The sequence below is a fragment of the Takifugu rubripes genome, chromosome 14 (genome assembly GCF_901000725.2).
Source record: "Takifugu rubripes chromosome 14, fTakRub1.2, whole genome shotgun sequence".
Taxonomy (NCBI): Eukaryota; Metazoa; Chordata; class Actinopteri; order Tetraodontiformes; family Tetraodontidae; genus Takifugu; species Takifugu rubripes.
Genome location: NC_042298.1, coordinates 6514641 through 6531783, shown reverse-complemented (window position 1 = coordinate 6531783; position 17143 = coordinate 6514641). Strand labels below are relative to the sequence as shown.

At 45.2% G+C, this 17143-nt stretch overlaps 1 protein-coding gene across 2 annotated transcripts in view; it reads right to left on the bottom strand.

Annotated features, from left to right (window-relative positions):
• The window catches only part of LOC101063894 (A disintegrin and metalloproteinase with thrombospondin motifs 2-like), a 76566-nt gene extending 73785 nt beyond the window's left edge, over positions 1–2781 (bottom strand). The window contains exons 1-2 of one of the 2 annotated variants that reach the window (XM_029847237.1): positions 2532–2781; positions 757–1166 (exon numbers count right to left, since the gene is read on the bottom strand). In XM_029847237.1, coding sequence (XP_029703097.1) covers positions 757–1166; positions 2532–2619 — 498 coding nt within the window. In that variant the 5' untranslated portion in view covers positions 2620–2781. The remainder of the gene's footprint in view (positions 1–756; positions 1167–2531) is intronic. The other variant, XM_011610739.2, reaches the window with a different exon arrangement.
• Between the last annotated feature and the right edge of the window lie 14362 nt (positions 2782–17143).

Here is a 17143-nt window from a genome sequence, read left to right as displayed (position 1 = left end):
TTCGCTAGATGTTAGCATCAGTGCTCTGGCCAGCTTCTGGATTTCATATATCATGAGCTTTACCAACCAGAGGATGTAAATAAACTTGCAATTTTTATTCCGAGACTCGTTCAGAGTTGGCAGCATGATTCCGGTGTCTCTCGTGGTCGTCCTGATGTTACAGCCAGTTCTAAACATCAGGTAAAAGCAACATAAATCAGAAGTCTGACCTCATGACACCCACTGAGCTTCGGGGTCAACCTTAAAGTCTCAAGAGGTCAGACACACACGTGCTTCATTTGCTGATGTTTTCATCTTCACGCATGCACCGTTGCCACATTGCAGCACTGCTTAATTATCATTAAATTCACGGACAACAACAGAAAGGTCAGTGAAGGCAACAGCAGTCAGACAGAAAAGTGCCTGCAGGAATTCCAAATCAACCTGTCAGATCTTTGCCACCTGGTCATTTAATCCAGTCAAAACAAGATTACTTTTTCCAGCTACTGCGACCTGTCGGTGGGGTTTTCTCTGACTTTAATCATATTATGGTGGTAAGTGGTAATGGCAACCTGTGGGGCACAAAGCTCACACGTGTGTAACACAAAACTCACAGAGATGGTGAGAGACACCCGCTCATCTTATACATGAAGGAGGTGATTATTGCACGCTGTGATCAGGCTTTCCTCTTAAAATAATCCCAGAATTAAGACAAAAACCTCTGGTGTGAATGGAATTAATACAATAAAAATGGAATGACTTTCTCCGTGCACTTACCAGACCGTCACAGTTGCTGATGGCCACAGTGGCTCCTGGTGTGTCTGTGATGTCGCCGACATACAAGCATTCGTCGTGTAGTGGCTCTGTGTGTCGGGTGCTGTCGCTGTCATCGTGCCACTCCATCTTGGCTCCGGGGGCCACCAGTCTGGTGTTGTGGCGCAGCCGCAGGTGAAATTCCCGGCCAAAGATGGTGACGTTGTAGTAAAGCTTTTCCTGATCGGCCACATGTTCTTCCTTTGGTTCTTCCCACTCATCAGTGCCTATTCCTACATCTCTCCTCCGGCGCCTACGGGGCTGCCCTCCCGCCACACGGCCTGCTGAGACAGCATGTGACAGGAAGCGGCCCTCTGCGTCCACACTGATTGGCCTCACCAGTCCATACTCCCCCAGGACATGCTGCAGGGAGTCTGGGAGAGAGGATAGTTCACAGGGAGGAGCGGATGAGGAGAGGGAACGAGGTGGAATGTTGTACATTGAGTAGAAGTGGGATGGAGACGAGGGAGAGGTTGGAAAGAAGAGGAAGAGCGGGGGGGGGGGGGGGGGGGGGGGGGGGAGTGGAGAGAATGGGGAGACAGGGTGGAAAAACACATGATAGGAGGAAAAATAAGGAATTACAAATATGCCAATCATGCAATGGAATACTTTATCCCATGTTTTCCTTTAGTCTGGGTCGCAAAGATAAAGTAGCTGACGCGCACGCGCACACAGATACACACACGCACGCACGCACACAGACAGCCCCACCCATGAACCCACAGACGACCCTCTCGCTCGCCAGTGCGCGTTTGGAAACGGCAGCCTCAGCAGCGGTGCGCGCTGCGCTGTGAGTCCTTCCACCGTAAACGGGAGAGCCGGGAGAGGATCCAGGTGTTAACTACTGTGACGTGCCTCTTTTTCCCCCCTGCGCGTTCTTGCAACCTTACACTCAGTAATAATGAAGAAAAATCAAAATAACGCCGGGTTTTTCAGCTCAAAGTCATTTCTGGGCAGCGATTTTCGGACAGTAATTTATGGCACTAGCGTTACAATAATCCCCACTGGGTCTTTTCCCCGCACCTGCACTTTGAGTTACAGACACACAGAATTGAAAGAATTCATGCGGTTCTCTTCCTCAGCAGAAACGAGACAGGTGCATCGAGAGCACCTGGAGATGCTCTCTGCGCACACGCACAGACTCTCACAAGAAGCACAAGAGCGCATTATATTACTTGTATTTTTGTTTCTCATCCGTCAAACGCAGTTTATAAAGTTTGCTGACTGGCAGGTACACTGTTTTTATTTTCCCCAGCTTCACGTTGTTGGAGAAATGATTTGATAATAGTTGGATCAATATCCTGACATCCGACTCCAGCCTATACTGTGACCGATCGATAGATACGACAGCGGCCGGAGCAGATAATGTTAAGTCAGGCCTTCTTCCCTACAGAATCCGACAGTAAAGCGGTGCATCTGATGGGCTTTTACACCCCAGATAAGATTACCCCCCCACCCCCTCCAGGAGAAAGCGAAAAGCGCCGCTCGCAGCGCTGAGGCAGCACCGGGAGAGATTCCATAACCGGACAAGCAGAAGTTGCAAACGCAACCTGCAGAATGGTTTTAGGGATAAAAAACTACAAAAAGCATGCCTAAAACATTTAAATGCAAGCCGGCGAAACACTGTTTGCCACTGCACAGTGGACCAAAGACTTCCTGACAGCCGCGCACGGTCCGGCTGATGAGCGATAAGCAGACACGTAGAACATAAACACTGGCCACGTTTAAACTGTACCTACCAACGCTACTGGCGATGTAAAGGCCGCTGGTGTGCAGCAGAAAGGCCGATAAAATGATTAGGACAGTAAATCCAGACGGGAGACCCATGGCAGCTCCGAACTGCGCAGGTGAGAGAGTGGGACTCCGGGCTCCAGTGTGGTGAAGTTCCCCGCCTGGCGCGACCAGCCACGCCACGACAGCAACAGCACAGCAGCCCGCAACTAGACTGCCAAGTGCACGGGAAGAGACGGAGCTCTCCTCCCCTCTCTCTCTCCACCTCTCCGCTGAGGTCTCTCTCTCTCTCTCTCTTTCTCGCTCTCCAACTCTTCTCTCTGCGCTCCCCGCACTCTTTCACTGAGTGCTCTGAGAACTCCCAGAACACACACACACACACACACACACACACACACACACACACACACACACACACACACACACACACACACACACAGACGATAAGACTGTATTTGACTGACAGGGCCCATAGCATCCACATTAAGTCCTCGGGGCCATTAGAAGTGCGGAGCCAGCAGACACTCGCACTGCGTTATTATCTCGGAACTCGTTATTATCTCGTTATTTTCTCGGATCTCGGACTCGTTCAAAACTCTCTTTCAGTTGATCCTCTCTATAAAACCTTCCGTGTGTAAACTTTGGCTGTTGTGTCAAGTGTCCTTGGTTTACTGAGCTGCAGCGCCCCGCGTGGCCGATCATCAGAATACCCCCCCCCCCCCCCCCCACACACACACACACACGCAGAACTGAAGGGTCCAATTTGGCTGTGAAAGAAAAAAAGAGTCCTGCATTGCCCTCATTTTGCACATCATTTAGTCCTTCTGACCTAATACTTGATATTATTAATACTGGTAGGCATCAGAAAACATCTACTAGATGTACTGTAGATAAAAAGATGCGTGATATTTTGCAAAATATCACACCATAAAAACAAAGTTATCATACCTGTAAAGCTAATGCAACCTCATTAAAACATCGGTAAAATTCATCACAGAGTTTTTTTTTTATGTGTGACATGGAGCAACAAAAATTGTTTCTGACAACTGAAATGACTAAAAGTAGTAAAGAAGCACAAATGTGTGCGTGTACTTACTTTCTGCTTTCCACTATAGCTGCAGGTTGGTTTTTTTTCAAGTTAAATATAATTCATTTATCCAAAAGACAGCTGCAGTGATGTGTGAAGGAAATATCTTCTATTGCATTATTCTTGTGCATCTTAGTTATGAGTGAAACATATCATGAACATACGCGCTTAAACCTACATCATAGTTAATGTTGAAAGTGATTTGAAAGCTAATTTTATAACTTTAGACAGCCTTTTATTAATGAACTACAGTTGAATTCGTTTTCTTTTTCATTTCTCCTAACACATAAAACCTGTTAAAGCACAACATGATGTACGTTTCTTCGTCTATGTCCTGATTCCTGAAGCAGCAAACTGGCAGAAATCAGGCCAGGCTGAAGGTCATCATCTGGTTTCTCTCAGTTCCTTCAATATTTCAGCCTTTTGTTTAAACCTGTACTGGTTTTGCCTGTAAACAAAGGAAACACTTTGTCATACAAAGACATTTAGACATAAGACTGTTGAATCGACAGTAAAGAATGGGTTAAGTGAGACAAATCACTGAAATACTGCTCAAACTGAGACCCAACCCGTGCTCCGCTCTTTCTACCATCCGTGCACGACTGACGTCTCTGCTCCCTCTGTGGGAGCTGGTCAGACTGTTTCTGGTCCTCATCTCCCTCCCGTATGCTCCTGAGCAAACAAGCAACATGTAATTAGACCAAATCAGATTGTAAACAGAAACATTTCCTTCTAAATCCCTCAAACATCCTTTATTTTGATAAAGGTCTCTTTATTATTGAACAGTCCAGGGGGACCTGTGGGGGCCTGAACAGAGGGAGCTGGAGGGGGACTATTGAGAGGACGGACAGGTTAAAAAAGAGAGAAAAATGGGAAGGGAGATAAATGGACACAAGTGGACGTATTTGTATGTGTGTGTGTGTATGTTTATCTATCTGTGTTTGTGTCTTTCACCCAGCATCAAGATCACACCTGGGTTAATCTCTCATATAATATGCTTTCTGGGAACACACACATGCATATGTTCACATGCGCGCGCACACACACACACACAAGCATTAGAAGCCTTTTTGCCTTCAATCTGCATCTTCACTCAGAACACATGAAAATGTCATTGTGCTCCCATGTCTCCACAGAATGACTACAGGTGACATGAAACACACACACACACACACACACACACACACACACACACACACACACACACACACACACAGACACACTGACATCTTCCTCATTACTGCCCTCATCGCCCTTTCTCCTAATCCCACTTTCTCCGCCACCTCCACTTCCTACATCCTCCCTCATGTGTGCTATGCTGTTGCCATGGAGATACCAAGCCCCACACCTTGAAAAGTGCACTTGGAAGGAGCAGGGGAGTGACAGACAATAATATCCCTCTTTAAACACCAAGTCAGTGGGTAATTTTAGCCATACGTATGGCAGGGTTTTTGTGTGCAGACGCCAATCTTTCTGTGTGTGTGTGTGTGTGTGTCTGTGTGTGTGTGTGTGTGGTGGGTGTTAAGATGTTTACACACGCAAACAGATTGTGATTTGAGAAATACAGCTGCGTGGTCAAACAAGAGAAATCTGATGCGTTTACGCTCTTTTGGCATCTCAGCTGTGCCCGTTGTTAAAAATATAGGTTCTAATAACCAGTTTCTGCACTGACTGAGAGCCAGACAACAGCGTGTTTCAGACGGTTCCTACAGACAACACCGCGTTCAGGATCGCTCCTAGAGAACCGCAGCCTGGTGGAACAACAACAACAACAGCGCTAGAGCAGAAATTAAAACCCACAATTCCCCAGCTGGCAGTAGCAGCGCCATCATGGTTCGGAGGGATGTTGTGAGCAGAATGTGTCTGGAAATCCAAACGCGAGAGCGGTCGGCTCAGATCTGGTCTTTCCTCTGAACTGGTGAAGTTCCTGAGTCCCTGATTGTGTTTCGTGTGTTACGAGCTGTATAAAGCGTGCATATGCTGCATTGTGTCCTGTCAAGGTCAGGCAGCAGGACACCATGTGTACGCATGCATTAGCATACCTTATAAGCACCAGACCAGGTGTAGGCGGAGCCTCTGCGAGACAGACAGACAGACAGACAGACAGACAGACAGACAGACAGACAGACAGACAAAAGAGCCTGCTGAAAGTCAGCTCAAAGTGTGTTTAGAACTGTAAAAACATCATTTTAAGGCTACATTTTCGTCACTCTCTTGACTCTCTAAATGTTCTAAATGACTCTCTAAATGATTGTCAGTTATTTATCTGTCCATAGCTATAGTGTGTTTTAGATTTATTGGGAAGACAAATAAACAATTAATATTCGAAACAACACCCACCTTGCCGCTTCATCTTCTAACTCCTGAATTTCACAGTAAGATGAACCGGCTGACTCCAGTCGATACTTTCAACTTTGAAGGAACACAAGCGAAGCCCACAGAGCTCGACCCTCAGGTCAATACAGCCTTTACATAATTACTGGCAAAGCTGATTGACCGCCATCCACAGCGGGGCGCTTCAGGTGTGTGTTCTTTAGCCTGCGCATCCCCCACACACACTCGATCTTTGCTATCGACTGTTGATGCACCATATATTATCTAAGCGCTCAGCGGGTGCCCGTGGCCTACTTCTTTTGCCTTTAACTCGTCAGAATGGCCCAAATGTCCTTCCTGAGAAGTGATGACAGCGGATCCAGATCACAGAGGGGGGTCTTGTTTCTGTGATCCCAAACACAACTACGCAGGAAAAACTACATCAGGGGTGTTTTTGCACCGAGTTATAACCGTACGACTGTAACCAGGCCACAGGAACAGGTGAAAATTCTAAAGAGGCCTGGGTTCAAAATGGGCCTGGATGACTGAAAGCAGCCTAGCCTGTAATTCCAACAAGGCTTCAGCCCACAGAGAGGCAGCCCTGCCAGCAGAACCAGTTCCTGCTCCGCTCTGGGACCCAATTTAACCCGACCACAGGGAGCTTAAGGTCCTGCTCAGGAATGAGCTTTATCCTTGAACTGTAATTACATGTGAGAAAGAAAGAAAGAAAGAAAGAAAGAAAGAAAGAAAGAAAGAAAGAAAGAAAGAAAGAAAGAAAGAAAGAAAGAAAGAAAGAAAGAAAACAAAGAAAGAAAGAAAGAAAGAAAGAAAGAAAGAAAGAAAGAAAGAAAGAACAAACAAACAAACAAACAAACAAACAAACAAACAAAGATTCTCATTTATATGTTATCATGTAATGTGAGCTGGTCAGTTGGAGGTGAAGGTGAGGATGGACGGCGCTCCCTCCGACACTCGAACGTCTCACCATCCCTCCTGCCATCATCCTGCCCTCCCAGGATTCACTCCCCCGAGACATGTCAGGGATATCGGCACGTAAATATCCCACTTAAACTTTAGCGTCCTCTGCTCGGCGTTCCTGAGCTTTTCCTGCTGTGACTTTGTACTTGGGAGGATTAATCGCCATCATTTGTGTCCACATGTGCAGCATGCGCGAACAGATCTGTGCATCCCTGAGTGATGATGGCACAGTACCCTAATGCACGGTTTCTCCTGGAACTGCGAGATCACTGCCACTTTTAGGGGTGTAAACCACAGCTGCAAGAGGAACCCAGAAACTGATCTGCAATCTGTATTCTGGCAGCACCACGTTCTGCAGCCATTTGCATTCTGCTCCTTAATGCCAAACCTAGTTTCAAAACAGTGAAAGGGCTGTGAACGCAGATCAGTGCTCGGCTGCACAGTTTTACTCAAACCCCAAATCTGGCAGCGTTCCATAAATTAATTAAGGAATTTGCAGCTGTATCTGCTCTCTTCCTCTGTCGTTTGTGGCTCCAGTCCAGCTGCTGTTAGCAGGTAATAACACACTTGTGAGTCACGTTTCTGTAACTGGCTCAAAGGGATTTTTCGTCACACTGCTGCTCACAAGGTGGGATAATCCCTCAGAAACATGTCCAGCTTTCAGAAGAATATCAGAGCCACGCTCGGCACGCGTGCTTTCATGCATTTGTGCCGCCCCACAGAGGGTAAACAGCACCGAGGCTCCAGTAAATGGACGGAACCTCGGCTGTGTGGGGCTCTGGCTGGAGGCCGACACTGTGACCTGCATACGATCCAGCTGCAGTGTCTAGGCAGCACTGGCGCATTAGCATGAAGCAAACTGATTTTCTCTGAGGGAAATAGTCTAATAAACACTTGATTAACATACAGGAAGTCAGCCTGTGTTAATCTTATTACTGAGGCCGGAGCGTGAAAACATCACCTAATAAGATGCTGTGGAAAATCCTTGTAATTACAATGTCATGAGCATTGAGCCATTATGACTGCTCTGTCAAACATGCTGAATGTTTGAATATTTATGACTTTTTGCCTTCATTCCTCCTTGTTTTAAAGAATTAGTTCCATATTATAATCCAGCTTTTTAAAATAAATAAATGTCAAACTAGGGCATTGCTGATACTTCTTTTTTTTATAGCTGCAAATATTGCATCTAGAGACATTCTTTTTTTCTGATGATGGGCACAAACCTTAAGAGGGTTTCCAGAAAACTAATTTTGATACACAACACTGATCTAAAATTGAGATAGCCAGAGCAGCTCCAGTGTAGCTTTGCTAGCTGCCACCTAGCACAGTTAGGGCCACCTTAGGGCCTCACAGACATTTATACCCTTGCACGTCAGTGATCCACACTGATGTGGCTGAGCCAGTAGTCAAAGTACAGTATATAAAGTATATAGGAATTGTCAGTTTCATTAGCATTTCAATCAGAAAAATTACTTTAAAAATGTTGATTCAAAGTTTGGACTGCTAACCATTTTTTTAAAACCTTATTTCTATGACAACGCAATCTGAACTTGTTATGGACTGTAAATAAATCCAAGAACAACTGCCAGGGGGCAGAATTACAAGCTTTTGTGTGACAGGGTCCAAACCCGAGTTACACTTCAGCTGTGTGTTGTTCTTTAGCTGCCACGTCAGCAGCTATCAGTCAGTAACGGAGAATAACTGCAGATCTCTGGAAGATATCAGAGCGCTGATAACTTTCGCCGTGACCAGAGGATGTACTCCATGTGGAATACATCAGCACTGATACTGATCTCTGCAATTATGCTCACATGCGCTCCTTCCACACACGCACATGTGCAGAGGAAACAACAACTGATGTGATTTACTGAGCTCTCGCGCTATTCCAGGCATGCAGCGAAAATGGAGAGCCTGACCAAAAATGCCTTCACACGAGAAGAAAAGAAAGTTCTCCACAACAAAAGGGCAGCAGCAGAGTTTGGGGAAAACAGAAATTAAATTTAAAAAACTGTCAACGAGGTTACAGATTTAGGATTATACAACAATACCTCCTCTCCTCTCCTCTCCTCTCCTCTCCTCTCCTCTCCTCTCCTCTCCTCTCCTCTCCTCTCCTCTCCTCTCCTCTCCCCTCCCATTCTCTCCTCTCCTCTCCTCTCCTCTCCTCTCCTCTCCTCTCCTCTCCTCTCCTCTCCTCTCCTCTCCTCTCCTCTCCCCTCCCATTCTCTCCTCTCCTCTCCTCTCCTCTCCTCTCCTCTCCTCTCCTCTCCTCTCCTCTCCTCTCCTCTCCTCTCCTCCCCCCCCCCCCCTCCCGCTCTCTCCAGGTATTACATGCTGACCTCTGACCCCACTGGCCCACTGACTCATTACATCTATGCTGTATGTGCCTGTTGCTCCCCTTCTTGGTCATCCAGCCTTCTCACCCTTTACTCAGCTGTCCGTCATGTGCCCTCCACCCCCCAGCTGGTAACCCAGGTTTATCCTACCTTCCTGTGTAATATCACTTTGGCAGAGACCGAGCCCACATCTGGGTCCTCCTCCTTTCAGCTGCACAACAGGAACACTTTAGACGCGCGTTTCCTCTGTGTGTGTATATTTTATGCATTGCATCTAAACACAATTTAATTTAGTTTAATCTCAGCTTCTCCACTGGGAACGCAACATATAATTAAACTTTATGGAAGTGCCCCGTAGCTGATGCATACAGACAGATTCTCTCTTTCTCTCTCTTACTGCAGAAGAATATCTGCTGATGTTTAATCAAATGATTACATGTTATGCTTTATAATTAATCTAAAAATACATACTGATGAATCACTAGCGGTCTGTGGAGCTGAAAGTGGGGCATAAACATGCGGATACGTTTACAGTGTATCTTCATATCCCGTGAAAGTGGGCGGATCTCATTGATTTGATTCGGTGCTTCATTACGTCTCCATATGGGCGAACGCCTTGGATGCAATAACGCCGGTTATTTGGAAGATACAGAGAAATTGGTTGAGAGCAGATCTTGTCGGCTGTCGCTGCTGTCTGAGCTGCTGAGCATTTCATGGCTCTTTTATTAGGTTACTGAGGAAATAACATGGTCATCCATCTCGATGGATGGGGATTAGAGGGGCGGATTTTTATTGGAGTTTCCATGGAAAAGGAGTGGTCAGGACAGCAATGTCTTGGTGATGCCGGGCTCGGGGTCTGACAGCAGCGCCTTGGAGACGCAGGGGAGATCAGATGTTATGTAACTGGTGCGCACATGCATGTGGTGCACCACAGGTATCAGAAAACTCCGGAGAGGACTGTGCTGCCTTGAATCCATCCTTCACACGCCTATGTTTCCAGAGGCCAGAGGCATTTTCCTGATGCATCTCTTCACCTCCTATGTAGAACAAAGGCCTACTCCTCTGAGACCACCCCCCGACCTAGTTTACCTGATTGATTCCTACCCAGTTGGCCACTTGTATAAGACCAAACAATACTGGAATCAGTGTGTGTGTGTGTGTGTGTGTGTGTGTGTGGTTGCCACTCATTGATCCGTGGTTTAACTTTTTAGTTTGGACAAGCTTTTATCGGGGGGGCTGCATGTACCTGCTGCAGGTTTGGAGCTGATCTGAGGGTTTCAGGGGACGGCAGAGGTGGTTTAAGACAGAAAAGAGAAGAACGAACAAACGCACTTGTAGATTCTGTTGTTGTTCTTAGGAGCAGCCCAGTACATTTTTGTCAAATCCAAGATATTTATTGAAAATTATCATATTAATTATTGACATGGATTGAAAAAGACCGATTACACAACAATAGTTGCTGATTAGTAATATATTAGTATTGTAATCAATTATACATTTTTGTTTCTTTTATACGATAGCCTATGATTGAACCACATATTCTGTATCTAAAAATGGGTTTATTTGCAGTGTGAGCAGCCACAGTATACTCACCTACTCTAAATGGGAAGAACGGCGTTTTCAGCTATAATAACAAGTCACACAGCAGTTTCTGTTGGCAGCCTCCAGGCAAGAAATTCAAAATAACCTGGCTTTTAAATTTAAACTCTGTGAATCCAAAACACTTTTGGTGTTGAGGGAAAACTCGTTGACGTGGTTTTGTTTCTTTCTTTCTTTCTTTAATGAAAAAAGAGAAGGCAACGCACAAAAATACCCACAACCAAAGTTAACATTCCAGCTGTCATCAAAAAATTGCAGTGAATAAAAGTCAATGAAACCATCTGAACATCTGAGTTTCTGCCATTTGTAGCCGTGCAGCTCCTCCTGTACAGCTGCATTTCAGCTGATAGGAAAATAAATCTCTATGGCTGTTTAAAGGTGTGTTTTAAAAAACTTTAGCAGTGTGGTTGAGATGCACGAATGAAGCTGTTAATTTCTTCTGGTGTTCTTCTGGTCATCCTCCACCAGTCTTCAGAAGAATTCAGATCTATAACAACAACAACAACAACAACAACAACAACAACAACAACAACAACATTCATTTCATTCCGAGCAGCTTCTGTCCGGAAACAGGAAGTCCCGCCCACAAGTTAAACCAGGTACACAGAGGCAGAGAATTAGCTCAATAGAGACGTCACATAGTTCTCTGCTGGATTTAACAAAGAAGACCAAGACACACAATTGGACCTGAATTGGAGAATCACATCTTATTTACAGAACCGACCCAAACGTTGTCCAGCTCACCAAACACCAACAGCTCCATGTCTTCAAGTTCAGGTCTTCATGTGCATCAGATTTTTTTTTTTTACTCGTGTGGATAAAGCCACTTTCCTGAGCAACCGGACTCTTTTCTCCAGGCGAGCATGGTCCATCTGCCCCCACCCCCACGCCCCACCCTCCACACAGTTTAGGAGCGTACAGCCAATACTGCTGCTCACACCCTTTCTGCATCTCTACGGCCTCGCACAGTCTGGTTTTCAGAGCTCTATTAGTCCTGTTGTTCCTGATTCCTCCATGGAGACCCCCCCCCCCCCCCCCCCCCCCCCCTTTCCATCCATGCAGCTTCAGTTCCCACACAATGCAGATCCCCGATGCTGTCGACCTGGGCAGAGATCATAAATCACTTTTGGAATAAAACTATGTACAAATGTTTTGGCTGGACAATCCCTAGTTAACGAGAGAAATCTGCTTGGAATGATTTGGTTTCACCAGCTGTTACAGTTTAGACAGCTTAGTTACTCCAGCAAAGGAGGCTGAGCTGAAGAGAAAAAAAGCAATTGCAAAGAAACTGCACAAATGCTCAGATAACAATGATTTCAATCACTGTTTTGATACCAACAATATGGAATTAGCATCCACTGAAGCTAAAGTCAGACCTGGATCTATTGGGGTTTTGGAGGGTTGGCGGGTTGGCGGGTTTGGATGTTCGTGACCTAATGTTCCCCTCTCTCTTGCTTTGGACGGTGCCTCCTCATTTGTGGAATGCATGAAAACATGACATAAAGCCAGAGGAAACTTCAGTTTCATGTGCAGGAGTTGCATCATCAGTCCAAAAGAGGTCCTGGAGAGGGTTTTAGAAAGGAAAAAGTGTGAGAAAAAGAGAAGCTAAGTGTTGTTTTTACCCACTAATGCAGCACCTGCATGGTCCGAACCACTAAATTCATGACTCAGATTCCGTAAGAGTTAGAATCAGTAACTTTTAATGCCATGTTGGGCTTTTTCGGCCGTGTTTTCGGGAACTGAAGGTCCACTCACAGGATGAAGTCATGGTAATGCTGCGATCTTGGTGCGCTCCAGATTATTAGTTTCTGGGCACAAGAACGTCTGCGTGAGCCTCAGGCTTTGACTCAGTGGATCAGGAGGAAGAATTCTCAGCTTAACAGACATAATCCAGGAGCCAGACCGACCCAGAACTGGGAACGAGATCACACATGATGAGGGTGCACACACGTGTGGGGCTTTAAATGTGGAACATGTCACAGCTGATGCACAATACTATGGCTGCCTGTTTCTTGGTATTATTGTCAGTCTGTCTGCTGCAGCTTTGAGAAATGTTCCTCCTTTTTCTTTATCCACAAAACTTATCATGTTAGCAACAAACTCTGCAGATTTGAGCAAGCCTGCGGAGATAAAGTGCTTTTCAAGGGGTGGCTTACTGATGTTCGGCCATAAAAGACTCAAAAGAAGACCAAAAACCTGCTGGTAAGGGTTTAAAGGTTCCCCTGCTATCTTTCACCTCTGGACCACCATCCAGAGAGACGGAGATGAGCACATTTATCTTACCTGCTGTTAAATACCTTCCTGCCCGCTGCTGTTCCAGACACTGACAACATAAATGCAACCCATTTATTTAACAGGATTAGGAGATAAGGCTGCTTTCCACTTGACCGAGGTATCAGCGCCACACATAAAACCCTCCCTCGTCCCACAGCCTGAGGCTAACATTCGTGCTCTCCGCTAACACCTTCATCTGGTAGGAGAAGGGAGGGCTGCGCAGATACAGATGATCCTAGTCTCCAGGCCAGCTGACTTATCTGAGGCTGTTTTGGGAATATGGGAAATGAGTGCAAGGCCACCCGGGCAGAATGTGGCAAAAAGGGCCTCGTAGCATCACCGTTGTTCTGAATCCGGAGCCTGTTAACAAAGCAAATAATAACCACAATCCAATTCCCGTATTAGAATAGGGAGTGGTTAGTGTGGTCACAGTCAAGTTTACAGCTTAATGTCAACACATGTTTTGAGTTTAGCTACACAGCTTATTAGCTTGTACCTCCAAATTAATAAAGTACAAAAAAAATATGACCACCACTATTAAGTGTTGCTTAACAAGGACATAATCTCTCGAGGCATCTAGTGTGTGTTTTTGATCTTGTTACTGTCGACAGCCACTAAAACATCGGCTGATAAGTCTAACGAGAGAGTTCAAGACCCGCTGAGATCAGCCGCAGGTCCGACACGCGCGGACCGCTCCAGCCAACGAGGGGAATAAACACAAATAGCTGTGATCCTTATTTTCCAATGGGCCCTCAACTTATGACAGAGAAGAACAAGATGCTCCATCCCTGACATTATAAAAGATCAGGGAGCTCTAAAGGTCACCGTTGCCATATTTTCAGTCTCTGCCGTATTGACACTTGGTATTTCTCTGATCTTTTGCTCTAATTAAAATAGGTTGCCAAGGCTCCAATTCAAATGCACCGTCTGTTTTGCACCGTCTCTGGATATGTGTTTGCATGCACTCCGTCATGTTTATACAGTGTACCAGTACATTTCTTCTGTATTGCTAAAACACTCTCTGTGACCACCATAATCAGGACATTCAGAGAAGACACCAGGTAAATGTTTCCTTTTGCTCATTTGATGTTTTTTGTCGTTTTAATTACATATTCCGGTTTTTTTGAGTTGCCCTGTGAGGGTGGAAGGACTCCTGTAGTCTCCCAACAGCAAGAGGCTCTCATTGTTGATGTGGTCCTTCATAACAAGGCCTTTATGCAGACTACACACATAAGGGGTTTTTAAATCTTAAGAGTCTTTTTTTATCCGTTAGGGACCCCACACATGAAGATAAAAAAATCAGGCATCGAGATTTGATCGTATGTGTGTGTGCTGCTCTCTGATGATCGCAACCTGACAGGATCAGACATGATCAAACAAAAACAGAGGGGGAGAAACAGCAGCAGCTGGAAAGCACAACATACAACATGGGAGAGGACATACAAGAAGAGGGAATGGTGGCGTCTTGGGAGTGATTCCTAAATAAAATGTGAGATTGTGGAGAAAATCCTGAAGGCGTTTTGGTTTTATTCTTGGTTTTATTTAGGCCTGCTTGTTCCTGAGTCAGCCCGCTTCTTGATTGGCTTGAGTTTATCGGAATCTTATAAGGCATAAAATAATGGGATGTTTGCCGTCTGTTGAACGTCGGGGAAAATCGGGACAAAAAATAGCCGATTGTCATTGTGCATGTTCCCGCTTTAGACAAAAGGTTGTTAAAGACAATATACATTTTGAAGGAATCAATAGTGTCAGCCTTTCCACCGGTGACGTGTCCTTCAGGTTGTGCAGGAAATACGTCAGAAAGGGCTAAAGATCAATGATTTCAGCATGTGCAAGAAAGTGCACATTCATACAGACACATTCAGGGCTGATATTTTAAAGCCAAATACTGGATTATATGCTGCATTATATAAATTGTGATATATGTTAATCACACTCATAGAGTGTTTGTGTCGGATTTCATGAGAAGACTGTATGAATGCATTTTTGTAGACGAAAAAGGGTTCAACCTGATGAAGAAGAGCAGGAACTTGAAAGGCCACCTTAGGGCCATAAAACAACCAACATTTTCTCCCATTTCTGGGTGGTTGTAGGATTTTCTTGTTTGGATGTGAGCTGCAGGATCATAAGCAGTGTCCTGATGCAGGTCAACATCAACCAGCAGTTCATGAATGTTTGCTGTCCACCAACAGGCCTGTGGTGACACACACAGATGTGGAGTCTCGCCAAGGCTGGATCAGGCACAGCACAGGGGTTCCCCACACTGCCTGACCCTGCCCAAAGACGGGATGCTGAGGCGGAATGAATCACATGACAGTTGGAGTCACAGTGATTTGTAATGTGCGTTTTGTTAACATTTCCTTTTTTTCCTTTGGCCAGTAAAGCATACTGTATGTATGGCTTTATAAACTGGGTTACTGATTTCTACTGAAAAGCATGTTGGCAACTGCAGGAAATTCTAAAGAAGACAGTGTGAAGCGCACCAGTCTGTCTTTTGAGAAACACAAGTTCAAGTTCATTAAACAAACACAAGTTCATTAAAAGCTGCCATAAATCATTACGTCCAAACTGGACTTGATGATTAAAAAGGATGAAGAAGAAAAGTTAGCTATCTCTGTAATAAATCCAGATAAGAGCTGGTGTTGGTTTGCATTGTTGTCATTACCTGGAGCTGTTTTCCTTCAAATTAAATTCATAAATAATAGAAGCTGATGGGTGGCCTGGATCTCACTCCTGCTCTTCTCTTCATCAGTAGTCTTCGGTGCTGCTATGTCCGCCGTCTCGCTGTTCCTGCTCAGTCTTTTTGGCAGCAGGAAGCCCATCTAACATATCTGGCACAGTCACACCATAAAATCCGCTGTGGTAACCTCAGCAATCTTAGAATCCTTGACCGGGTTATGATGTTTTAATGTGGCACAAATGTACACGTGATGACCAAAAAAATAAAGCTTCTCACCATGCTAATGCTACTTTCTGATGTCCAGGCAAGCAAGAGCAGGTTAGCCTGACCTGAATAATCCAGAGATGGCAGCTGCTGACATCTGTCAGCTCTATAACTATGTTCTGAGTGGATAGACCGGATCAACTGATCAAAGAACCAGTCATCTGCTCTCTGGGTCCGATTCTAAAGGCCAACCTAACCTGCACCCCAAAAAACTGCTGCAACTGCATCTCGCAGACACACAGAGGCGTTTAGAACTTGTGTGGACAAAAGGGTTTTATGAAAATCTTTTAAGTCTACATTAAATCCTCATCAAGAACTCCAAATCAGGAGCTTCTACCAAATCGTTACAACAACATTAGGCCTTATTTTAACAGCCAGTCTTTGCAGGTAAGACCAGCATCCTTGAATAACCCCAGACTAAAGATCAAGGAGTGAATGGAAGGAATTAAACTGTGGGAGGACCTGTGGAAATATAAACATAAGAACTTGTGGGATTCCAGTCCCTTAGTTTCCATAGCCTTTAAAGCTGAGGCCAGAGTTCATATTAGATCCTGCACTGAGCCTTATGCAATCTCACACACATGCACGCGCATGCACGCACACTGGCTGTACATCAGTAAAGAGTTTCAAGAAACACAGCAGTGATAAGATGAGTTTGACAGGAGGGGAGGCTGGACCCAAACGCAGCCCACTAACACAGAGCTGGGCTCAGAGGAAGGAACTTTAGTGAACACAAATCAACCTAAAACTGCTTACTTTATATCCACAGAGACAACAGATCCAAGATCAGAGACAAAATCCAGGTAAGGAGCAGACAGAGACAAGTTGAAATAGAAAACAAGTTGGTTTACCGGGACGGAGGCGAGACAGGCAGGTCAACAACAGGCAGGGTCGATCACAGGAAGTCAGTCCAAAAACAAAAAGTGAGACACTGGGGTTTAAATAACCAATAAAACAGGTGTGTGAGTTGCTGATGAAGCTGCCTGACAGTGAGCTGGCTCATCTTTGTTATCACTGGCTGTTTCATTGGTCATCCCATATCTTCAGCGCGGAAGCCCAATATACCAAATTAGTCTTACACAAGCATTT